Here is a 27,314-nt window from a genome sequence, read left to right as displayed (position 1 = left end):
AACTCCGACGTGTTGCTGGGCCTGGGCGCCCGGCGGATCGCCTCAGTTTTTGATTCAGTGGGCCGGATCCCGTCTGCGGCAACCCTCCTGCCCAAAAACTCGACCTCTGGGGCCAAAAACACATACTTGGCCTTTTTCAGCCGCAAGCCTACCCGGTCCAGTCGGTTGTGGTGGTGTTCCTCGGTGTCTCGACCCGTTATAAGGATGTCGTCTTGGAATATGATTGTTCCAGGAATGGATTTGAGCAAGCTTTCCATGTTCCACTGAAAGATAGCTGCCGCCGAACGAATGCCAAACGGACACCTGTTGTAGATAAATAATCCCTTCTGCGTCGTGATGGTGGTCAGAAGCTTGGATTCTTCAGCCAGTTCCTGAGTTATGTAGGCCGAAGTGAGGTCCAGCTTCGTGAACAGCTTGCCACCTGCCAGCGTAGCAAAAAGGTTCTCCGCTCTCAGGAGCGTGTATTGGTCTTGCAGTGACACTCGGTTGATGGCGGCTTTGTAGTTGCCACAAATCCTGGCCGAGCCATCTGCTTTAAGGACAGGAACGATGGGGCTTACCCAGTCACTGAATTCAATGGCCGAAATTATGCCCTCTCTGAGCAGCCTGTCCAATTCACTTTCAATTTTCTCACGCATCACATATGGCACTTCTCTGGCTTTGTGGTGCATTGGTCTGGCGTCCGGAGTGATGCGTATCACTACTTTAGTGCCCTTGAATGTTCCGACACCGGGTTGAAACAGTGACCCGAATTTTTGTAGGACCTGTGAGCATGAACTTCGCTCCACAGATGAAATGGCGTGCACATCCTCCCATTTCCAATTCATCTCGATTAGCTAACTCCTCCCCAAGAGCGTGGGGCCATTTCCCGGGACGATCCAGAGTGGCAGCCGATTATGTGTTACCACCAAGTTTGTACTGCCTAGCACTGGGATGATCTCTTTGGTGTACGTCCGTAGCTGCGTGTCAATGCGTTCCAGCTTGGGCCTGCTAGCTGTGTGTGGCCATAGTCTCTCAAATTGTTGGGCGCTCATGAGTGACTGGCTAGCTCTCGTATCCAGCTCAATGCGCACCGGGATGCCATTCAATAAAACTTTCATCATCATGGGTGGCGTTTTAGTGTATGAGCTGTGGACATCAGCCACGTGAACCCGCTGAACTTCAGCATCCATGGCTTTTCCCCAGGCATCATCCTGCATTACAGACCCCTCGTCTGGTTCCTCTGTCTCGCAGATTAGCCTCGCCACAGCCTTTTTGCACATACTGACGTTACAAATCCTACAGGTATATTGCTGGAACCTGCAGCTTTTCGCAGTATGTCTACCCCCGCATCTCCAGCATGAGCTGAGATTGTTGTCAATAAAGGGACTGTTACCAGGCATTCCTCTCTGATTGCCAATTTGGTTGTTTCTAAGCACTCTGATGGTGGGTGTTAATGGTCCCATCGCGGGACGCATTGTTCCTCGTGATGGCGTGAATTGCCGCTCCCCTTTCCATTGTCCCTATTGCGGCCCCACCCTAGAGTCTGTTGCTGCCTGGGCGGTTTCGAAATGCCCTTGCCTGCCTGCGGGGTCGCTAGCCACGTTCACAATGTTAACTCCCTGGTCCATCGCCACGTTGGGACCAGGGCTGCGCACGTAAATTCGCTTGGTCTCCTCTTCCCCTGCCATGAAGGTCTGAACTATCAACGCCGCCCCTTCTAAAGTCAAGTCCTTGGCCTCTATGAGCTTCCTGAAAATCCCGGCATAATTAATGCCCTCAATTAAAAAGTCCCTTAATATCTCCCCCCCTGCAGGCGTCTGTGAACTTAGAGACTGGCCAAGCGCCGCAGATCCACAACGAAGTCAGAGATGTATTGTCCTTCCCGACGCCGGTGTGTATAGAACCGGTGCCGGGCCATATGTACGCTACTCGCCGGCTTGAGATGCTCAATGACCAGCTGGCTGAGCTCTTCAAAGGACTTGTCCGCTAGCTTTTGGGGTGCGAGCAGGTCTTTCATCAGCGCATACGTTTGTGGTCCGCAGCTGGTCAGTAGATGCGCCCTCCGCTTGTCAGCCGCTGTCACTCCCAGCCAGTCCTTCGTGACAAAGCTCTGCTGGAGTCTTTGGACGAAGTCGTCCCAGTCCTCACCCACACAGTAACGTTACTCTGTGCTACCGGTGGCCATCCTTGTGGTTCGGTGATTCCTGTTTCTCGGCGCCAAATGTGGTGTCCCTGCACCGTACTACAAACTCACACGAGGCATGTACTGCAGACACAGTCACTACATGACCTTAACCTTTATTCCCAGGACCAAGGAGTGCTGACCCTGGGTGGGACCTCCCCTTTTCTACCTGGAAACCCAGGTGAGGAGTGTCTCCCACAAGTTCACCCCCTGTGGTCAGGGTGTGCATTTCTAGAGTATAAATACAGTGTACAGGAGTTGCATGAAAGTTAGTTACATGAAGATTACCGTTGCATGATGGTTACATACATGACATCGAACAGTTTAAATTTTTTCCTAATCAGAGAAACAAAAAGTTCAAAATTAACCGTGGAAATAAATCACTGAATTGCCTAGCAAAGTTTAAATTGTTCTACCCAATTCATAATACAGTCTAACCTCTCCCCTCCCAGAAAATAACCTACTAACATTTCCTTTTGGTTCATCCCGTTTCACTGCCACTCTCAAAAACCCCCCAAGGTAAAATTCAGAGCTTCAATAAAATGGCAAATGATGTAACAGTGTAAAGGATATCACAGAACAGGTGCAGAGGTTGAAGGTGAACAGCCAGTAGTCGTGGTCCATGTTGGAACCAATGGCAAAGGTAGGAAAAGGGTTGAGGACCTAAAGGCAGAGCTTCAGGAGCTTGGAAAAACATTCAAGAACAGGACTTCAAAAGGTGGTAATTACTGGATTGTTCCCAATGCCACGTGCTAGTGAGTAGAGAAACAAGAAGATAGTGCAGGTGAATGCGTGGCTGGAGAAGCGTTGCAGGAGATTCCGGGGCATAAGAACAAATAAAATCCGACGGGTTGCACCTCAACAGGGCTGAGAACAATGGTCTCCTGCAGCGGTTAACTAGTCCTGTGGGGGAGGGTTTAAACTAAATTGGAGAGGGCCGGGGCGGGGGGTGGGGGGGGAGGGAGAGAAAGAGCAAGCACCAGGACGCAGCAGCAGAGAGTCGAAATAAGGTGCATAGAAAACTAGAAAGGACAAGCAGCAATAGAACAAATAGTGCAGAAACATAGAAAATAGGTGCAAGAGTAGGCCATTCTGCCCTTCAAGCCTGCACCGCCATTCAATAAGATCATGGCTGATCATTCCTTCAGTATCCCTTTCCTGCTTTCTCTCCATATCCCTTGATCCCCTTAACCGCAAGGGCCATATTGAATATATCCAATGAACTGGCATCAACAACTCTCTGCGGCAGGGAATTCCACAGGTCAACAACTCTCTGAGTGAAGAAGTTTCTCCTCATCTCAGTCCTAAATGGCCTACCCCTTATCCTAATACTATGTCCACTGGTTCTGGACTTCCCCAACATCGAGAACATTCTTCCCGCATCTAACCTGTCCAGTCCCGTCAGAATCTTATATGTTTCTATGAGATCCCCTCTCATCCTTCTAAACGCCAGTGAATAAAGGCCCAGTTGATCCAGTCTCTCCTCATGACAGCCCAGCCATCCCTGGAATCAGTCTGGTGAACCTTCGCTGCACTCCCTCAATAGCAAGAATGTCCTTCCTCAGACTGGGAGACCAAAACTGAACACAATATTCCAGGTGAGGCCTCACCAAGGCCCTGTACAACTGCAGTAAGACCTCCCTGCTCCTATATTAAAATCCCCTAGCTATGAAGGCCAACATGCCATTTGCCTTCTTTACTGCCTGCTGTACCTGCGTGCCCACTTTCAGTGACTGATGAACCATGACACCCAGGTCTCGTTGCACCTCCCCTTTTTCTAGTCTGCCGCCATTCAGATAATATTCTGCCTTTGTGTTTTTGCCTCCAAAATGGATAACCTCATATTTATCCACATTATACTGCATCTGCCATGTATTTGCCCACTCACCTAATCTGTCCAAGTCACCCTGCAACCTCTTAGCATCCTCCTCACAACTCACACCGCCACCCAGTTTAGTGTCATCCGCAAACTTGGAGATATTACACTCTATTCCTTCATCCAAATCGCTAATGTTTATTGTAAAGAGCTGGGGTCCCAGCACTGAGCCCTGCGGCACCCCACTAGTAACTGCCTGCCATTCTGAAAAGGACCTGTTTATCCTGACTCTCTGCTTCCTGTCTGCCAACCATTTCTCTATCCACGTCAGTACATTACCCCCAATACCATGCGCTTTGATTTTGTACACCAATCTCTTGTGCGGGACCTTGTTAAAAGCCTTTTAAAAGTCCAAATACACCACATCCACTGGTTCTTCCTTGTCCACTCTACCAGTCACATCCTCAAAAAATTCCAGAAGATTCGTCAAGCATGATTTCCCATTCATAAATCCATGCTGACTTGGTCTGAACCTGTCACTGCTTTCCAAATGGGCTGCTATTTCATCCTTAATGATTGATTCCAACATTTTCCCCACTACTGATGTCAGGCTAACCGGTCTATAATTACCCACTTTCTGTCTCCCTCCTTTTTTAAAAAGTGGCGTTACATTAGCTACCCTTCAGTCCATAGGAACTGATCCAGAGTGGATAGATTGTTGGAAAATGATCACCAATGCATCCACTATTTCTAGGGCACTTCCTTAAGTACTCTGGGATGCAGATTATCAGGACCTGAGGATTTATCGGCCTTTAATCCCATCAATTTCCCTAACACAATTTCCTGCCTAATAAGGATATCTTTCAGTTCCTCATTCTCACTAGACCCACTGTCCCCTAGTACATTCGGAAGGTTATTTGCATCTTCCTTTGTGAAGACAGAACCAAAATATTGGTTCAATTAGTCTGCCATTTCTTTGTTCCCCGTTATAAATTCACCTGAATCTGACTGCAAGGGACCTATGTTTGTCTTTACTAATCTTTTTCTCATCACATATTTATAGAAGCTTTTGCAGTCATTTTTATGTTCCCTGCAAGCTTCCTCTCGTACTCTATTTTCCCCTTCTTAATTAAACCCTTAGTCCTCCTCTGTTGAATTCTAAATTTCTCCCAGTCCTCAGGTTTGTTGCTTTATCTAGCCAATTTATATCCCTCTTCCTTGGTTTTAACACTATCCTTAATTTCCCTTGTTAGCCATGGTTGAGCCACCTTCCCAGTTTTATTTTTACTCCAGACAGGGATGTACAATTACTAAAGTTCTTCCATGTGATCTTTAAATGTTTGCCATTGCTTATCCACCGTCAACCTTTTAAGTATCCTATGCCAGTCTATTCTAGCCAATTCACACCTCATACCGTCGAAGTTATCTTTCCTTACGTTCAGGACCTTAATTTCCAAATTAACTTTATCACTCTCCATCTTAATAAGGAATTCTACCATATTATGGTCACTTTTCCCCAAAGGGCCTCGCACAACAAGATTGCTAATTAGTCCCTTCTCATTACACATCACCCAGTCTAGGATGACCAGCTCCCTGGTTGGTTCCTCGACATATTGGTCTGGAAAACTATCCCTAATACACTCCGGGAAATCCTTCTCCACCGCACTGCTACCAGCAAGGTTAGCCCAATCTATATGTAGATAAAGAGGAGGAATTAGACGGAGGAAAAAGTCAAAACGCAACTACCATCGTGTTGAAATGCATGTGTGTTAATGTGAGGAGTGTTACGAATAAGGTTGACAAGCTCCAGGGGCAATTTGGCGCATGCGATTATAATATAACGTCTATAATGGAGACCTGACTTAAACATGGACAGGAATGGGAACTAAACATTCCTGGCTACAATGTATTCAAGAGGGATAGGGAAGTAAAAGAGACAGGGGAGGGCAGGGAAGAGTGGTGGCAGTATTGATCAAGGATAATGTTACAGTTCTACAGAGGACAATATACTGGAGGGTTCAAAGACTGAATCTGTTTGGTTAGAGTTAAGGAATAGAAAAGGAGCTGATACATTGCTGGGTCTTTATTATAGACCCCCAAACAAAAAGGAAAAAAAAAGATTTGCATTTATATTGTGCCTTTCACGACTACCAGACGTCTCAACGCGCTGTACAGCCAATTAAGTACTTTTGGAATTCTCGTCACTGTTGTAATACAGGAAATGCGGTAGCCAATTTGCGTACAGCAAGCTCCCACAAACAGTAATGTGATAATGACACAATAATCTGGTTTTTGGTGATGTTGATTGAGGGATAAATATTGGCCAGGATACTGGGAATAACTCCCCTGCTCTTTTACGTCCACCTGAGAGAGCATTCGGGGCCTCGGTTTAACGTGGTCTCATTCGAAAAACGATAGCTCTGACAGTGCAGCATTCCCTCAGTACTGCACTGGAGTGTCACCCTGTTATACCCCGTTATCCAAGCTTTGGCCTGGATATTCAACTTAGATACAGGTACAACCCCCTCCGAATCCGGCAACCTCGAAACCGAGGCTGAGCCGGTTTTCGTTTTTTTCCAGACTTCGGAACATATTTCTGATGTCCTAAGACTGGAAACACTCGAGCCCAGGTTCCGGTATTTCCAGATTTTGGAACGCCAGAAGTGCGTCCCAAGTCCGGAAATGTATGGGCCCAGGTTGCGATATTTCCGTTTTTTGGACGTCATCTTATCCTTCTCCTCGCAGGTCTTGTAGTCCTCGCTTCTTCGCAGCGCATGGTAAGCCTCCCTCTCTTGTTTTTGCAATGCAGTACTCTGTAACTGTACTTAATGTGAGCTTCCTGGCCTGTATCTTTTGCTACCATCTTCAAATTTGAAAAGGAATGTACAGTACTCAAAGCATGAAATATAAAGGTTTTTATTTGTAAAACAATTAAGTTATGAAATATAAAACAGTAAATGAAGACTTTTATTTGTTAAACAGAGCAAAAGTAAACAGGTAGTTACAATTGGTTGGAGGTTGTGCTTGAGGTAGAGGGCTCAACTATGATGTCTGGGGCTGATGGGCTAGCAATAGGATTATCAAATGTGGAAATTACTAGTGTAGTTGCACGCTGTAGGTTTTGGGCCTTCTGATGCGACATCTTTCGAAAGATATTTAATATTGTTGTTTCTTTAAATAATTTGAGCTTTTCTTTCACTAATCTTTCCCGAATTCTGTAGACCTACAGTATTTCACTTATGAAGCTTCGTTGCTCTAATTCTTAATTAATTCTTAACAAAGATTGATTGCTTTATCAATCAGCACTTTTTCAACTTGATCACAGGCATCATCATCATCCTCACTGCTTTCATCCTTTTCTTCTGAATGCAAAACCCTCTGCATGATTTCTTCATCGGTCACTGCATGCACAATGGGAGCATCGCTGTCTATGTCCATGACTTCTACGAGATCGTCCACATTCAATTCCTGCGCAGCTTCGCAAGTCAGCCCTCTTGCATAATATAAAAGCAGAGCAATAATTGCTTTCTCCCTGGACACACGGAAGCAATGAAAATCCTGAGGAGCATCATCAGCATCATCTTCAGCAAACATAGTTGATGGCCAGATGTTATGCCAAGCATTGACCAAGGTGTCTGCAGTTACCAAGTTCCATGCAGCTGCAGCTGCCCATAAGGCGTCCTTGATAGAGAAAGCTTTTGAGAATGCTTTTATTCCCATGCTTGTGTTCACAGCATTAAGCAAACACCTCAAACTTGTTTTTGTAGGGACACTTCATCGATCTCAAAATTCATTGGTCCATTGGCTGTATCAGTGATGTAACATTTGGAAGCAAGTAGATTCCGTGGACATTATCCTTTACCAACAGCTCAGCATTGGGATGTGTTGAGCAATTATCTAGCAGCAAGTATATGTTGCAGTTTTCCTCAAGGCCAGCTTCCGTGCAATGAGCACACGCCTGAGGGACAAAACTCTTCTCAAACCAGTTCAGAAAGATTACCCTGGTTACCCATGCTTTCTTATTGCCATAATAATGCACTGGCAATACTCTCAAACCCTTGAAACATCTTGGACGCTGGCTTCTCCCAATGACCATAAGCTTACACTTATGTGTCCGAGCCGCATTTGCAGCAGCAAGCACAGTCAACCTATCCTTGGCTTCTTTTACACCTGCTGGCTGCGTTTCTTCTGCTGCTATTAATGTCTTTCACGATACGTAGTGCCAAAACAGTGCTGTCTCGTCAGCAATGTACATTTGCTCAGGTGAAAGGTTTATCATCAGCAATTAGTTTGATGAACTCATCAATATAATTTTCAATTGCCTCATGAACAGCTGAGGCTTTCTCACAACATACATTCAGTTGCCTGATGCCATGACGCCTTTTAAATTTGGCTAGTCAACCAGAAGAGTACTTGCATGGAGTTTCAATCCCCAGTTGTGCATGGAATATTTTAGCTTGTTGCACCACCATTGGGCAGACAAAGGAACCTTTTCACTTCGTCTCTGCCGCCACCATTCTATTACTGCTTGATCCAAATCATCACATTTCGGCTTATACATACTTTTTCTCGAACTCATTTCCTTATAAACATCACTTTCCGCATAAAACTTCATGAGCTGTTCTTTCTGCTTTCTGATATCATAGATGAACACCATACTCTTCACTCAATCTTCTCACTGAAGCACCTCTATCTAATCTCTGGAGTAACTCCACTTTCTTGGCAATTGAAAGTGAACTATGCTTCCTCTTTCCTTTATCTGAACCCATTGGGGTATCTGTTGGCCTTTTTGATATGTTTGCAATGACACAACACAAATTCACAATCTTTACCTGTGCAGATCTTTAAATCGGGAAAAACACCACAGCGATGGAGTTAGGTTGGGTGAGGTCTGATCATGGGATGTAGGTGGGTCAGGTGGGGTCGCAGCATGGGTTATAGGTGGGTCAGCTGGGGTAGCCCTATAATGTTTACTGACACTAATTTTTTTTAGTAATGCTGAATTTAAAAGTGCATGTACAGTACGGGTGCAGGTAGTATTTTTTATTACAGGTACAGGTGTGCAAACTTAAAATCGCAAACTGGTCGGGTGAGGTTGGGTCAGCTCCGCTCGGAGTCATGGAGCCGATCGCATGGTTGCTGCTTTGGGGAGCTGCAGTGTGCTGTGCAGAGTTTGATTCTGGCCGAAGGGGCTTGTGTGCTGTGCATAGTTGCTGCGGACCCAGGAGCAGCGGTGTGGTGATTGTGGAGACCTGGCCTGGAACAGGTAGGATTGGCTTTTTTTAATTCTTGCAATTTTTGTCACTGTACAGTAGTTGGATTTCATTTTTTGACTTTTCACTGGGCCCGGCCGGCGGCGGTAACGGTTTGGCAGGGTGTCTGCCACGGATCGTCCCGGAATCCGGAACACAGGATTTTGGAAGCTGCATCTGTATTGACATTTAATTTGCTACTACCATACGAAAGAAGACGATGGGAGTGTCAATCTAGATTTTTGTGCTGGAGTGGGACTTGAACCCACAACCTGCTGACTCAGTAGTGAGAGCGCCACCAACTGAGCCACGACTGACACAATAATGAGACAGAGGAGAAAATCTGTTGGTAAATTTCATAGAAATGTAAAAATAATAGAGCAGTAATAGTAGGGGACTTCAATCACCTAATATAGACTGGGGGGAAACAGAGTAAAGGGCAAGGAGGGTGAAGAATTCCTAAAATGTGTACAAGAGAACTAGCCCAACAAGGAAATAAGCAGTGCTGGATCTAATTCTGGGGCATGAATTAGAGCAAGTGGAGAGTGCTGCAATGGGAGAACATCTGGGTAGTAGTGATCATAATATAACTAGGCTTAAAGTAGACATGAAAAGGGACAAAAAAAAAATCAAATATGAAAATATCCAAGTGGAAGGAGAGCAAATTTCAGTCATGAGAGTAAATTGGCCAAGAAATAGTAAATGAGCAATTGCAGGCCTTCAAAGTGGAGATAGTTCAGGTACAAATCAAGCATTTTCCAATAAGGAGGAAAGATAGGGCATCCAAAGCTAGAGCACCCTGGATGATCAAGGAAATAAGAGTTTAAAATAAAACAGAAAAAGATTTATGACAAATGTACATAGAATATAGTCGAAAAGCAGACAGAATACAGGAGTGCAGGGGGAAACTTAAAAATGTCATGTCAAAGGGGGAGTACAAGAAAAGATTAACAGATAAAGGGAACCCCAAAATCTTTTCTAAACATATAAAAAAATCAAAGGATAACTAAAGGAATGGTGGAGCCAATTTGGTCAAAAAGGAAATCTTCTTGTGGAGGCAGAGGGCATGACTGAGGTACTGAATGAGTACTTTGCATCTGTCATCACAAAAGAGGATGCAGTTAATGTCACAGTAGAGATGGAGGCAACAGAGATATTAGATATGATAAAAAAAAGATGGAAAGGAGGTGCTAAATAGGTTGGCATCACTCAAAGTTAACAAGTCGCTTGGTCCAGATGGAATTCATCTAAGGTTGCTGAGAGAAGCTAGGGTGGAAATCATCAAAGCTCTGACCACAATCTTTCAATCCTCCTTGGTTATGGGAGTGGTGCCAGAGGACTGGAGGATCGGAAATGTTACACCCCCATTCAAAAAAAAAAAGGGAGTGATAAACCTGGTTTATTATCTGGGACGGTAAACAGGCCAAATCAATCTAATGTCAGTGGTGGGAAAACTACTAGAGACCATTCTCAAGGACAAAATTAATTCTCACTTGTAGAAGCATGGGTGAATAAGGGGCAGCCAGATTTGTAAAAGGAAAATCATATCTGAATAATCTGATTGAGTTCTTTGATGAAGTAACAGAGAGGGTTGTGAAGGTAGTGCAGTCGATGCTATATATTTGAACTTTTAAAAGGCATTTGATAAAGTACCACAAAACAGACTCATTTGGAAACTAGAAGTCATAGAATTAAAGGGATAGTGGTAACTTGGGTAAGTAACTGGCGAAGAGATAGGAGGCAGAGAGTGGTGAACAAATGCTTTTTTGACTGGAGAGAAATATGCAGTGAGCTCCAGGTGTCGGTATTGGGACCATTGCTTTTCCTGTTATATAAAAATGGCCTGAACTTGGGCATAGGGAATATAATTTTGAAGTTTGCGGAAGATACAAAACTTGCAACAAAGTAGAGAGTGAGCAGGATAGTAGCGGACTTCAGGAGGACATAGACAGACTGGTGAAATGGGCAGACACATAGTAGTTGCAATTTAATGCGGATAAGTGTGAAGTGATGCACTTGGAGAGGAACAACATGGAGAGGTAGTATAATCTAAATGGTACTATTTTGAAGGGGTGCAAGAGCAGAGGGACCTGGTGATGCATATTCACAAATCTTTAAAGGTGGCAGGGCAAGTTGATTAGGCAGTTAAGAACGTATAGGATACTTGACTTTGTAAATAGGAACATTGAATACAAAAACTTGGAAGTCATGCTAAACCTTTAGAAATCACTGGTTAAGCCTCAGCTGGATTGTTGTGTACAATTCTGGGCACCACACTTTAGAAAGGATGTGAAGGCCCTGGGGAGGGTACAGAGGAAGTTTACCAGGAATGAGGAACTTCAGTTATTTGAAGAGATTGGAGGTGCTGGGATTGTTTTCCATTGAGCAACGGTTAAGGTGAGACCTAATAGAGGTATACAAAATTATAAAAGGTCTTGATAGTACAAGTAGGAAGAAACTGGTTCCTCTGGCAAATGGGTCGGTAACCAGATTTAAAATTGACAAAAGAATTGGAGGGAAAATGAGGAACAAAAAAGTTTCCAAAGAGGGTTGTTGAAATCTAAAATGCACTACTTGAAAGGGTGGTGGAATCTGATTCCATAGGAACTTTCAAAAAACAATTGAAAATGTATATGAAGAGAACTAATTTGCAGGGTTATGGGAAAAAGCTGGGATGTGGGACAAATTTGGACAGCTCCTTCACAGGCATGAAGGGCCGAATGACTCTGCTTCTGTGCTATAAGTTTCTATTCTAAGGCAAAATTCAGAACTTCAATAAATGAGATGAGTCATAGAAAAACTGAAAAGGCTTAAAACCACAGGAATGGATGGTATTTATCGCAGTCGTGAGAGAGACCAACAAGGAGATTTGTGAGGCACTGACAATCATCAAGAGGGAAGCAATTGACACTGGGGAGACATCAGTATATTTTAAACTGGCTAATCCCGTACCTACATCCAAATGGCAAAGTAAAATAATCTTCTGAGGGCTGGCTCCTTGCTAAATTTCAACTCCATAAATTTTATTTTATGTATGAGTTATTCTCTATGTATGCAATTTAGAGTAAATTAATTGGGATAAATTTCAACTGTGCATATAGTGGGGTGTATTTTTTTGTTCCAGCGCTTGGGTTGCAGAATTGGTGCACAGCGCGCAATGCACCCACCTAACCCCATTAAAATGTCAGGGATCAGTCTAATTTAGTATGCAAATCATGTTGCCAGGGTAGAACACCCCAGAGCATCTGGCAAAAGTAGATGGCATAATATGCTGGCACTCCAACATATGTCCCTTTTCTGTCACTGTTGGCCTGGAAGAGCATTCTGTCAGCATCCCAGAACAAGACAGCACATGTATACATTCCAGAGGATGTAGTTAGTGAGCTTGAGGAGATAGCACTGGGTGAATATTACACTGACCCGTGCATTGTTAATGTCAGAGAAGAAGCATGACCCTGCTACCCAGATGGCCATATGAATGAACTTTTTCATTGTATGTTGTATATAAAAAACAATTTAGTTTTCAGTTAGTATTTTGGAATAAGCCGTGCTACCACATTTCGGACCACATTGAGTTAGGGAGTCAAATACTGGTGCAAAGACAGCCATTGATGATGTTATGGGGCAAGAAAAAGTAGTTGATGTCATCATATGTTGGACACTTGGATTTAAGCTTATCAGTGATCATGATACAGGTGGAATCTCAGACCACCATTGGCTTTCTTGATGTATCTTGTAAGCTCTGAAATCACAGATAATCAATTTAATTGAACAGTAACTAATAGCACCTTCCTAACATCAACACAATAGTTAAATGTCTCCATTATTTTCAGTTCACCGGATCCATACAAATAATTCACTTGTTTCTGTTGTCACTGGCAAGGTATCGTACAATTATTTATATGGGCTTGACTATAACTTCACTGTCATATAATTAATATTTCAGACATATGAAAACATACAATGGGTCGGCAGTGGCAGTGTTCCAGAATTCATTTGCAAGCAAAGATCACCAGGGGCCAGTATAAAATTAACAGAATAACCTCTGACAGCAGTTCAGTGTCAAATGAGATTTCCTTATGACAATCATCACAATCCACTCTTAATAAACTGTCGTGACTCACCATTAATGCTGCTATATACTATCCATATATTTTCAGAGAGCATGCAGAAATCAAGCGCAAGCAACGGAAAGAGCATGCAGCAAACCTGACCCACCCACCCTTTCCCTCAACGACTATCTGTCCCACCGGTGACAGGGACTATGGTTCTCGAATTGGACTGTTCAACCACCTAAGGACTCATTTTTAAGAGTGGAAGCAAGTCTTCCTCGATTCCGAGGAACTGCCTATGATGATGATATATTTTCAACCAAACAGGCTAAACTCTCAAGTTATGTCTAACTTCATTCAGAATTTTCTAACATTCCTGATTATATAAAATATTAAAATAATATCTAGTTCTGAAATACAGATAATCTTCAACTTTATTTTGACAGCAACTAACAGCGTACTTCCTAACATTATCACAATAATAAGAGCTTGCAAGATACATTACTTTTGAAGTGTAGTCACTGTTAGAATGTAGGAAACATTATTGTTATGTTATAATGATATCAACTACCTTTCCTTGCCCCATTACATTATCAATGGCTGTCTTTGCACAGATACTTTTGGAAAAGGAAGGCAAAACTGTCATGACTCCCTGACTCAATAAAACTAGCTTTGATCCCATGGCTCTCTTCATCACTCCTTCCTCTCTCTGGTCCTTAACGGTGTCATCACCACCCAACTTTATGATCGCCTCTCCTGTAAAAGCTTCTCATTCCCTTCCCCCTCACCCCCTCTCACATGGTCACCTTCTGAATACTTCAAGATTCTAGCCTTGACCCTCTCCATCACAATCCTCAACTTTATGGCCACCACTGCTGTAAAATTGAGGTCTGACATCATATTGCAGATGTGTCAGAATCTACTCCAACGTTAGCAAGACCAAAGCCAGTCTGTTTGGCTCCACCAAAATCTCTCCACCCTTGCTCTCAATTTCAAATCAATAACCAAGATATAAAGGAAGTGGCAGTCCTAAAGCAGGTTAAAAGGGCAGAAAATAAAAATTCTATTGATCCCACAGTGCTGGGGAAGACTACAGATGAGAGCTGTGACATGCTGGCAATCATTAGACGGATGCCACTTGCCTCGATTTAGAATTCTCATCTTTGTTTTCAAAACCCTCCATGGCCTCGCCCCTCCTGATCTTTGTAAACTCCTCCAGCCCTACAATCCTCCAAGATTGCTGTGCTCCTCCAATTCTGGCCACTTACAACAACAACTTGCATTTATATAGTGCTTTTAATGTAGTAAACATTTCAACGCACTTTACAGGAGCATTATCAAACAAAATTTGACACCAGGCCATGCAAGAAGATATTAGGACAGATGCTTGGTCAAGCAGATAGGTTTTAAGGAGGGCAAGAGAAAGGTGGAGAGGTTTAGGGAGGGAATGCCAGAGCTTACATAGAATTACATAAATACACTGCACAGAAATCGCTAGATTTCTGAATATTGAGGGAATCAAGGGATATGGGGATAGTGCAGGAAAGAGTTGAGGTAGAAGATCAGCCATGACCTTATTGAATGGTCGAGGGGCCGAATGGCTTACTCCTGCTCCTAATTCTTATGTTATGAAGCAGGCCATTCGGTCCAACCAGTCTATGCTGACTTTTATGCTCCACTCGATCCTCCTCCCATCCTTCCTCATCTATCAGCAATAACCCTCCATTCCCTTCTCCAATACATGCTTATCTAGCCTCCCCTTAAATGCATCTATACTATTCGCCTCAACCACTCCCTGTGGTAGCGAGTTCCACATTCTTACCACTCTCTGAATAAAGACGTTTCTTCTGAATTCCCTATTCGATTTCTTGGTGAATATCTTATATTGATGACCTCTACTTTTGCTCTTCCGCACAATTGGAAATACTCCTCTCTATGTCTACTCCATCAAAACCTTTCATAATTTTTAAAGACCTCCATGAGGAAAAAGAGAAAAAAAAAGAGACCCTGCCTGTTCATTCGTTCCTGATAAGTATAACTTTGCATTTCTGATATCATCCTTGTAAATCATTTTTGCACCTGATCCAGTGAGTCGATATCCTTTTTATAATATGGCAACCAGAACTGTGCACAGTGATCCAAGTGTGGTCTGACTAAGGTTCGATACAAGTTCCACATAACTTCTCTATTTTTCAATTCTATCCCTCTGGAAATAAACCCTAGTGCTTGTTTTGATTTTTTTATGGTCTTATTAACCTGCGTAACTATTTTTAATGATTTGTGTACTTGAACTCCAAGATCCCTTTGCTCCTCTACCCCATGGATTCTTATTTTCCAAGAAATATGTGTCCTCCTTTAGGGCCCAAGCATTAGAAAGCACGGCTGCCAATAGGAGGGCAATTAAAATATGGGATGCACAAGAGACCAGAATTGGAATAGTGCAGAGATCTCAGAGGGTTATAGCGCTGGAGGAGGTTAGATAGATAGGGAGGGGCGAGGCCATGGAGGGATTTGAAAACAAGGATCAGAATTTTATAACTGAGTCTTTGCCGGACCAGGAGCCAATGTAGGTCAACGGGACTTGGTGCGAGTTAGGACACGAGCAACAAAGTTTTGAATTAGCTCTAAAGTTTCCCTCCAAGTTACACACCATCCTGACTTGGAAATATGTCGCCATTCCTTCATCGTCACTGGGTCAAAATCCTAGAAGCCCCCACCCAACAGCACTGTGGGAGTACATTCACCACCATCTCAAGGGCAATTAGGGAAGGGCAATAAAGGCTGGCCTTGCCAGCGACACCCACATCCCATGTACGAATAAAAAAAAGGTTTATGGAGTGTGGAAGATGGGAGGCTGACAAAGAGATCGTTGGAATAGTCAAGTCTAGAGGTAACAAAGGCATAGTTGAGGCTTTCAGCAGCAGATGAGCTGAGACAGAGGCGGAGTTGGGCCTCTCGAATCTCAATCGTTCTCGCTCCTCATTTAAGCCACTCCTTAAAACCTACCTCTTTGACCAAGCTTTTGGTCACCTGTCCTAATATCTCTTTTTGTGGTTCGGTGTCAAATCTTGTTTGATAATGCTCCTGTGAAGCGCCTTGGAGTGTTTTACTACATTAAAGGCGCTATATAATGCAAATACACTGTTATACATTGGGGAGGTTCCAGTAGATAAGTTGATGCCCATTTTCAAAATGGTTGACAGAACTGATGCAGGCCCATAAGTCATACTTCAATTCCACGCAAAATAATGGAATCAATTATAGAGAATAAACTTGGCATCTGTACAATAATAACTTAGTAAACAACAGTCAACAACAATACAGAATGGACAGATCCTGTCTGATCAAAGTCAACTTCCTTGAGGAAATGCCAACTTGAATAGACTACAATGTGCAAAAGGCATTTCGCAAAGTACCACCCAAAATGCTATGAATTAGCCTGCTGAAATTCAGGGTAAATTTAAGGAATGAGTAAGAAATTTCCTGTAGGATCTAAAACAGTTATTTGTTACGTGGGATTATGTCGTGGAGCGGGGGCGGAAAGACAGAGTACTGAGTGGAATGACTTGGACCAAAAATGTATGTGGGCAGAATAATGGGTGACATATAAACTCCATGAATCAAAAAAGGAAAAAAGAACTTGCATTTTCCTAATCCAAGGATGAAGTTGAAAGAGAATGAAGAGTTGTAGAAAACTCAACACACATGTCCAACCAAAGCAAAGCAGCAATCAACAAAGCCAATAGAATATTGTATTAGATAGCCAAAATAATGGAACACAAGCCAGAGGAAGTCATGATCAGATTTTAGAATGCTCTGATCAGACGACAACTCAAGTACTAGCTAGTGATGGTCACTGAAACACAAGGGGAACATTCAAATACTGCAGGCAGAACCATGAAAAGCCATGAGGCTGATCTGTAGTGTCAAAGGTATGTTATGAGGAAAGACTGGAGAAACTGTGACGTTTAAGCCAGGAATGGGGACATTTGCGAGTTATAATGGCATATATGATAGCTAATTGAATAGAAAATGATTTAAGAATCTATTTGATCAGGGATGTAAAACTCTCAAGCTGCACACGCTAATCATTTTATGGCCTCAGGGACAGAGGCAAGCCATTGCACATAATACATGCCTAAGACACGGAAATCCAGTGCAGATCACAAGGGAGTTATATTATTACATTCCTGTGTCCTACTACTGCATAAGTGGAAATAGGACAGTGGAAGTCAACTCCTACAAAAAGTGATCAGACCACTTAAGGGAAGGGCTGACCTGGGAAGATGCCTACAGCAGCTGCAAATTCATAAATGTATGTATTCTTATCTTTCAGTCCACCCAACATTCAGTGCAAGCTCAATTGCAGATACATTTATCTTAGTTTTTGTAAACTTTTTTTTTGCAGCTTACATAACAAGCCTTTTTGCTGCCCAACTGCCCCAGAGCTTCTTTCTGCTGCTCCTGGGATAAGCCTAGTCTGTTCTATGCCTTTCCCCATTGCTAAAGCTTTCATCCCTTCTTTACATTGCCAATTCTCAGCTCTGTTCTCCCTCACTATCCCTGGTACAGTAACTCTCGCTACTTTTGGGTCTCTTCCCATTGCTTCTGCCCTGCTCCAGACTCACCTGTAACTTTCTACAGCTCAGGTTGCTCCATAATCGTCACTCCTTTTCCTTTGTTTGGCTGGGAAACTGTGGCACTTTACAAGCACTATGAGTGCTTTCTAAAATAATGTTTTTGCTGAGCTATCTTATTTATATTTGAACATGGCCAGGATAGTGTCTCCCTCCCATGCCTCTACACCCGAGAACTTCTTTTACCAACTTCATAATCAGCCAGTTCAGCTGAAGCCATCATGCATCGAGCTCCATCCACACTAACTTAGAGAGGGGTCTTGAAGATTGCGTTAATGATCAATCCATGTAGCAATTCCAAAACACATCCAGCCAATAAGATACTTAACACACAACCCAACATAAAAAAAAACAGTATTTCCATAGCGAGCAGCTTAGATTTCTTAAACAGATCTATAATTTCTCCTCAATAAAAAAGCTGCAATGCTTCCAGGCAATATATATATTAAAGTAAAAAAGACTTGCATTTATATAGCGCCTTTCACAACTTCAGGATGTTCCAAAGCACTTTACAGTCAATGAAGTAATTTTCTTGAAGTGTAGTCACTGTTGTAATGTCGGAAAAATGGCACCCAATTTGCACACATCAAGGTCCCACTAACAACAAGTTGATAATACCGGATAAGCAGTTTGAGATATTGGTTGAGAGAATGCCTGGAGTCCATTCTATCCCTTTTTCTTTTGTAAAGTGGTCAGAGATGTCTTCCTGTATGCAAGGAGTGCTATATAAATACAAGTTTCTGTTGACATTTCTTGGATAATCTATTATGTTTTAAATGCAAAATTTATACAAGAAAAGGAAACACGAGGCTTTTCCTCCCAACTCACTTCTTTACTCCCTCATATCAACAGGTTGTCATGCCTTTGGAATTATGTAAAATATTACTTTCTATTAGATGCTAAAAGCAAGTAATTGACTTTGCTGCTGCTTCTGCAACAATTTCTTGCTGTAATTGAAAGGTGTGTTATTACTACCTCATTTTTGTCTGTATTTCTTTTATTTTCTATGAAAATCCAATAAAATATAATTTATAGATGCCATTTCCTAAAAGCAAATGCAGCAAAAGCAAAGCTTAACAATGGGGGTGAAACAGCAGAATTTTTTGTCCCTTTCCTTCTTTCATGCTTCAAGACTATACATCATCAGGACATGATGAAATGGAATGTAAAACCATACATGACCACCACTGTTTTCATTCCTCATCACTTCCATGCTGTGTCACTTAAGAAGTGAGGAAACAACTTCATAAAACATTTATGTTATATAGTACTTTTGAAGTAATGTGTAATTATTCAATTCTCCATTAAGTTGAAACCTTGATAGGAAGCAGAAGAACTCACTTGCCAATAGATAATTAATAAAGTCTTTATCGCAAAGGATGCTTTTAAAAATTATGTCCTCTCAGTGCATGGCATTAGATTCTTTACATCAGCGCTGCACCCCCGTCCCAGATACCCCACCACCCCTCATGCACACTTGCGCATAGTTTGAGCATATATTCTTTGCTTTGTAGTGTGTTTAATAACTCTTCGTTCCCGGATAGGATCTACCTGTGAGTTTGATGTCTCTGGTACTCTCCTTCCAGTGGAGATCAAATTGCTCCCTGCCAGTTTGTTTGTTGTTTGGAGGTTGATTGGGGCCATCTGTGGAGGATCTGTGCTTGCTGTCTTCTGTCCATTAATGTGTGCAGTTACCATGGTGATAGGATTCTTAGATGGCACCACTGAAATTGCTATGCTCTGGTTGGGTGCCTTGATGAGTGGAATAGGTTTGGTACTCCCAACAGGACAACTTCTTACTGCAAGCTTCTGAAAGCGAAGAAGAAAAGAATACTTCAATTTCTTGTTCAATACAAACTATGCACATTCAGGGAAACAAATGTTATTTTTAGTTAATTTACATGAGTAGAATCACTTAAAACATATACCCCATTGGTTTTATAATGAAATATTGACTAAAACATAATAATACTGAAAAATAGATAAGAACTCATAGCATGAGTTTGACCCAAAATAAATTGAGAACACACCACAAAGGTAATGGTACAAAATAAATTACATTCCTTTTAAAGGGATACTTCTAGAGCTCCAGTCTTTCTTCATATATTTGTTTGGGATGGGGGAACAAAAAATAAATACTGACAGCACTTTATATTAACAGTGGAGGTCCAAAGAGATTTGGGGGTCCATGTATGCAGATCACTAAAATGTAGTAGTCCGGTACAAAAAAAAATCCAACAGGCTACAGCCTTTATAACTAGAGGGCTAGAATATAAAAGGGAGGAAGTTTTGTGACAGCTATACGAAGCCGTGATTAGGCCACATCTGGAGCAATGTTCCCCCTAAGGTGCGCGGCCGTGAAGTGATCGTGAGGCCCGGCGCAGGCCATTCGCCAGCTGTTCCACTAGGAGAGATATGGCATGCGCGCGGCCATTAAAGGGCCCGCGTGGGGGAAAAAAAGAGACAGAACACTGCGTACAGTTCTGGGCACCGCGCACCTTAGAAAGGATATATTTGGCCTTGGAAGGAGTGCAGTGCAGATTCACCAGAATGCAACTAGGGCTCCATGGGTTAGATTATGAGGAGATTACATAAAACTAGGGTTGTATTCCCTGGAATATAGAAGATTAAGAAAAGATTTGATTGAGGTTTTTAGGATTTTGAAAAGAACTGATAGGGTAAATAGAGTTTTACCCACTGGTCAGGGTAACCAGGATAAGGAGACATAACCTTAAAATCAGAGCCAGGCTATTCAAGGGAGAAGTTAGGAAACACTTCTTCACGCAAAGGGCAATAAAAGTGTGGCATTCTCCCTCACAAAAGTAGTAGCTAGCTCAATTAATGTTAAATCTGGGATTGATTTTTTGCTAGACGAGGGTACAAAAGGATATGGAGCCACGGTGGGTGGATGGAGTCAAGATACTGATCAGCCATGATCTCAGTGAATGGTAGAACAGGCTTCAGGGGCTGAATGGCCTAAACCTGTTCCTAGTAGAAAAGTTTTTTTTTTCTTAATTATTAAGCGGTCCTACAGTTAAGTGAAAGGTTTAGTAAGGAAGGGAACAGGGATATTGGGATAGGCAAAGTGGAGACAGTGCAGGGTTGAATTCAAACAGGTTATCATCATTACAGGCAGTCTGTCGGAGTCATTCAAACAAGTATTCAGCACAACACAATCATAGAATCACAGAATGGTTACAGCACAGAAGGACTAAAGCAAAATACTGCGGATGCTGGAATCTGAAATAAAAACAGAAAATGCTGGAAATCTCAGCGGCTCAAGGCAGCATCTGTGGAGAGATAAACAGAGTTAACGTTTCAGATCGATGACCCTTCGTCAGAACTGGCAAATGCTCGAAAAGAACACATTCTAAAGAAGCACTGAAAGGGGGAGGGGAAGAAAGAACAAAAAGGGAAGGACTGTGATAGAATGGAAGGCAGGAGAGATGGGCCGAACTGAAATGATAATGACAGGAGTTAGAAAAAGGTTAGTCTAGATAGGATGTGAATGGTGGAATAATGACCAGCTGCCATTGGAGACAGAGAGGAAAAAAAACATAAGATCGGAATGGGGGGGATGGGGGTGGTGGAGGGAAGGGAGCCAAAGATGGCCAGAGGTTATGCTCTGAAATTGTTGAACTCGATGTTGAATTCAGAAGGCTGTAAAATGCCTAAACGAAAGATGAGGTGCTGTTCCTCGAGCTTACGTTGAGGTTCATTGGAGGAGTCAGAGGAAGGAGATATCAGAGTGGAGAATTAAAGTGACAAGAGACTGGAAGCTCAGGGTCACACTTATGGACTGAATGGAAGGGTTCCACAAAGCGGCCACCCAATCTGCGCTTGGTCTCTCCAATGTCGGGGAGACCACATCGTGAGCAGCGAATACGACATACTAAATTGAAAGTACAAGTAAATCACTGTTTCACCTGGAAGGAGTATTTGGGGCCCTGGATAGTGGGAAGGGAGGAGGTCACAGCACAGCACAGAAGGAGGCCTTTTGACCCGTGCTGGCTCTCTGCAAAAGCACTTCAACGAGTCCCACTCCTCTGCTCTTTCCCCATAGCCATGCAAATTTTCTTCATTCCAGTAGTTATCCAATTCCCCTTTGAAAACCACAATCGAGTCTGCCTCCACCACCCTTTCAGGTAGTGTATGCCAGATCCTGACCACTCCCTGCGTAAAAAAGTTTTTCCTCATGTCGCCTTTAGTTCTTTTGCCAATCATCTTAAATCTGTGTCCTCTGGGTCTCAACCTTTCTGCCAATGGGAACAGTTTTTCTCTACCTTCTCTGTCTAGACCCCTCATGATATTGAACACCTCAATCAAATCTCATCTACTCGAAGGAGAACAACCCCAGCTTCTCTAGTCTAACCACGTAACTGAAGACCATCATCCCTGGAACCATTCTTGTAAATCTTTTCTGCACACTCTTTAAGGCCTTCACATCTTTCCTAAAGTGCGGCGCCCAGAATTGGACACAATGCTCCAGCTGAGGCCAAACCAGTATTTTATAAAAGTTCAACACAACCTCCATGCTTTTGTACTCTCTGCCTCTGTTCATTAAGTTCAGGATCCCATATGCTTATTTTTTTTTAAACCACTTTCTCAACCAGCCTTACCACCTTCAGCGATTTGTGCACATATACTCCCAGGTCTCTCTGTTCATGCACCCCCTTTAGAATTGTACCCTCGAGTTTATATTGCCTCTCGTTCTTCCTACCAAAATGTATCACTTCGCACTTTTCGGCATTAAATTTCTGCGACGTGTCTGCCCATTCCATCAGCCTGTCTATGTCCTCTTGAAGTTCATCACCATCCTGCTCAATGTTCACTATACTTCCAAGTATTGTGTCATCTGCAAATTTTGAAATTGTGCCCTGTACACCCATATCCAAGTCATTAATATATATCAAGAAAAGCAGTGGTCCTAATACCGACCCTTGGGGAGCACCACTGTATATCTTCCTCCAGTCTGAAAAACAAAGTTCACCATTACTGTTTCCTGTCACTTAACTAATTTCGTATCCATGCTGCCACTGTCTCTTTTATACCATGGGCTTCAACTCTGTTGGCAAGCCTATTATGTGGCACTTTATCAAACGCCTTTTGGAAATCCACGTACACCACGTCAACCGCATTGGAGGATAAGAAGGATTGGAGGATTATGGTCAGTACCTCCGTGATTTCCACCTTAACTACCCTCAGCATCCTTGGATGCATCCCATCTCGACCTGGTGACTTATCTACTTTAAGTACAGCCAGTACCTCCCGTTCATCAATTTTTGTCCCATTCAGTATCTCCACTACGACTTTGGCAGCATCATCTTCCTTGGTGAAGACAGAATCAAAGTATTCATTTATTACCTCAGCCATACCCTCTGCCTCCATACGTAGGTCACCTTTTTGGCCTCTAATCAGCCCCACCCCTCCTCTTACTACCCGTTTACTATTTATATGCCTACAGAAGACTTTTTGATTACCTTTTATGTTAGCTGCCATTCTATTCTCATACCCTCTCTTTGCTCCTCTTATTTTCTTTTTCACTTCTCCTCTGAACTTTCTACATTTAGCCTAATTCTCAGATGCATTCTTGACCTGTGCTTTCAACACAAAAGAATTTGTGGTGAGAACACAAATTTCTTTCATTTGGGCACAAAACATCACTAGTATTTCAATAAAACAATGATGACATGTAACATATTTGAATTGTGAAAAAGATCCAGATTTTACATTTGCTATTCAAACTTGGATCATGTCTGAACACAGTATATTGAGCTACATAATACTATGGTGAAGTAATTGTGTGGCAGTGCAGAAGGCAATTTGAGGTGCAAGACCAGCTCTTAAAAAAAATCAATCAAAATGTTGCTCTGGAAGAGTATGACACACTGCATGATAGAACTGACTATTTAAGGCATAATTTTTCTTTTTTCACATTTTTTTTAATTCCTTTCCATTGCTTAATGAATAATAATATGTAGCTACTTCAGCAGTGAAGTAATTGAATTGTACAAATATATAGAGAAATTTTATAAAGCAATCTGATCACAACCTAAATTTATGGGATAGAAACATAGAAATATAGAAAATAGGTGCAGGAGTAGGTCATTCGGCCCTTCGAGCCTGCACCGCCATTCAATGAGTTCATGGCTGAACATGCAACTTCAGTACCCTATTCCTACTTTCACGCCATACCCCTTGATCCCCCTAGTAGTAAGGACTTCATCTAACTCCTTTTGAATATATTTAGTGAATTGGCCTCAACAACTTTCTGTGGTAGAGAATTCCACAGGTTCACCACTCTCTCGGTGAAGAAGTTTCTCCTCATCTCAGTCCTAAATGGCTTACCCCTTATCCTTAGACTGTGACCCCTGGTTCTGGACTTCCCCAACATTGGGAACATTCTTCCTGCATCTAACCTGTCTAAACCCGTCAGAATTTTAAACGTTTCTATGAGATCCCCTCTCATTCTTCTAAACTCCAGTGAATACAAGCCCAGTTGATCCAGTCTTTCTTGATATGCCAGTCCCGCCATCCCGGGAATCAGTCTGGTGAACCTTCGCTGCACTCCCTCAATAGCAAGAATGTCCTTCCTCAAGTTAGGAGACCAAAACTGTACACAATACTCCAGGTGTGGCCTCACCAAGGCCCTGTACAACTGTAGCAACACCTCCCTGCCCCTGTACTCAAAACCCCTTGCTATGAAGGCCAACATGCCATTTGCTTTCTTAACCGCCTGCTGTACCTGCATGCCAACCTTCAATGACTGATGTACCATGACACCCAGGTCTCGTTGCACCTCCCCTTTTCCTAATCTGTCACCATTCAGATAATAGTCTGTCTCTCTGTTTTTATCACCAAAGTGGATAACCTCACATTTATCCACATTATACTTCATCTGCCATGCATTTGCCCACTCACTTAACCTATCCAAGTCACTCTGCAGCCTCATAGCATCCTCCTCGCAGCTCACACTGCCACTCAACTTAGTGTCATCCGCAAATTTGGAGATACTACATTTAATCCCCTCGTCTAAATCATTAATGTACAATGTAAACAGCTGGGGCCCCAGCACAGAACCCTGCGGCACCCCACTAGTCACTGCCTGCCATTCTGAAAAGTACCCATTTAATCCTACTCTTTGCTTCCTGTCTGACAACCAGTTCTCAATCCACGTCAGCACACTACCCCCAATCCCATGTGCCCCAACCCTGCACATCAATCTCTTGTGTGGGACCCTGTCGAAAGCCCTCTGAAAGTCCAAATACACCACATCAACTGGTTCTCCCCCGTCCACTCTACTGGAAACATCCTCAAAAAATTCCAAAAGATTTGTCAAGCATGATTTGCCCTTCACAAATCCATGCCGACTTGAACCTATCATGTCACCTCTTTCCAAATGCGCTGCTATGACATCCTCAATAACTGACTCCATCATTTTACCCACTACCGATGTCAGGCTGACCGGTCCACAATTCCCCGCTTTCTCTCTCCCTCTTTTTTTTTTTAAAAAGTGGGGTTACATTGGCTATCCTCCACTCCATAGGAACTGATCCAGAGTCTTTGGAATGTTGGAAAATGACTGTCAATGCATCCGCTATTTCCAAGGCCACCTCCTTAAGTACTCTGGGATGCAGTCCATCAGGCCCTGGGGATTTATCGGCCTTCAATCCCATCAATTTCCCGACTAATAAGGATTTCCCTCAGTTTCTCCTTCTTACTAGACCCTCTGACCCCTTTTATATCCGGAAGGTTGTTTGTGTCCTCCTTAGTGAATACCGAACCAAAGTACTTGTTCAATTGGTCTGCCATTTTTTTGTTCCGTTATGACTTCCCCTGATTCTGACTGCAGAAGACCTAAGTTTGTCCTTACTAACCTTTTTCTCTTTACATATCTATAGAAACTTTTGTAGTCCGTCTTAATGTTCCCTGCAAGCTTCTTCTCGTACTCTATTTTCCCTGCCCTAATCAAACCCTTTGTCCTCCTCTGCTGAGTTCTAAATTTCTTCCAATCCCCGGGTTCGCTGCTATTTCTGGCCAATTTGTATGCCACTTCCTTGGCTTTAATACTATCCCTGACTTCCCTTGATAGCCACGGTTGAGCCACCTTCTCTTTTTTATTTTTACGCCAGACAGGGATGTACAATTGTTGTAGTTCATCCATGCGGTCTCTAAATGTCTGCCATTGCCCATCCACAGTCAACCCCTTAAGTATCATTCGTCAATCTATCCTAGCCAATTCACGCCTCATACCTTCAAAGTTACCCTTCTTTAAGTTCTGGACCATGGTCTCTGAATTAACTGTTTCATTCTCCAACCTAATGTAGAATTCCACCATATTATGGTCACTCTTTCCCAAGGGGCCTCGCACAACGAGATTGCTAATTAATCCTCTCTCATTACACAACACCCAGTCTAAGATGGCCTCCCCCCTAGTTGGTTCCTCAACATATTGGTCTAGAAAACCATCCCTTATGCACTCCAGGAAATCCTCCTCCACCGTATTGCTTCCAGTTTGGGTAGCGCAATCTATATGCATATTAAAGTCACCCATGATAACTGCTGCACCTTTATTGCATGCACCCCTAATTTCCTGTTTGATGCCCTCCCCAACATCACTACTACTGTTTGGAGGTCTGTACACAACACCCACTAATGTTTTTTGCCCTTTGGTGTTCTGCAGCTCTACCCATATAGATTCCACTGGTCTATAATTCCCTGTTTTCTCTCACCCTCCCCTTCAAAAAAGTGGCGCCACACTAGATATGCTCCAATCCATAGGAACTGATCCAGAGTCCATAGAATGTTGGCAAATGACCATCAATGCATCCACTATTTCCAGGGCCACTTCAAGTACTCTGGGATGCAGTGCAAGTGCAAGTCACACAGTCAGCTGAGGGAAACCTTTGTAAAGTGCAGCCATTGCACAGTGAGGTCCTCAGGCATTTCCTCGAATGTCAGTCGAGACCTATATACGCTCTGGGCCGGGTACTTGCACATGGCGTGCTGTCTCCTCTCGTGGCGTCACTCTTCTGGCCTTTTTTGTTCATCCTGTTCCCCCAATATTAAAACAAAAGCACACCGCCCCCCCCCCAACTAAATCGAATTTTCCTAATTCTACATGACAGAAATATGCTCACTAAATGTGTGGAGTGCTTGGCTCATTAAGTCAATGACTTCTAGTTCATATGAAGCACTAGCTTAGCAGCTTTCAACAGGCACCTCCAGTGATGTGAATAGAAAAAAATAAAATTCAGTGAGTTAACAGCTTAAATCTTGTTATCCAATATCAAACAAGTGTATTTGGATAAAACTAAATCTTAATGGATTAAATTATTTTTCCCATTGTATATTAATACCAATATGCTGAATTAACCTGCTAACACTACTGCA

General features: G+C 42.8%; 1 protein-coding gene across 1 annotated transcript in view; it reads right to left on the bottom strand.

Moving 5' to 3' along the window:
• Nucleotides 1-27,314, bottom strand: part of phf21b (PHD finger protein 21B) — a 214,022-nt gene that overhangs the window by 95,410 nt on the left and 91,298 nt on the right. Inside the window, exon 4 of the mRNA XM_070900554.1 lies at nucleotides 19,473-19,730. Coding sequence (XP_070756655.1) covers nucleotides 19,473-19,730 — 258 coding nt within the window. The remainder of the gene's footprint in view (nucleotides 1-19,472; nucleotides 19,731-27,314) is intronic.

This window comes from Pristiophorus japonicus, chromosome 15 (genome assembly GCF_044704955.1).
Source record: "Pristiophorus japonicus isolate sPriJap1 chromosome 15, sPriJap1.hap1, whole genome shotgun sequence".
Classification (NCBI taxonomy): Eukaryota; Metazoa; Chordata; class Chondrichthyes; family Pristiophoridae; genus Pristiophorus; species Pristiophorus japonicus.
The sequence above is the reverse complement of the archived record's forward strand: the minus strand, read 5'-3'. Positions and strand labels throughout refer to the sequence as shown.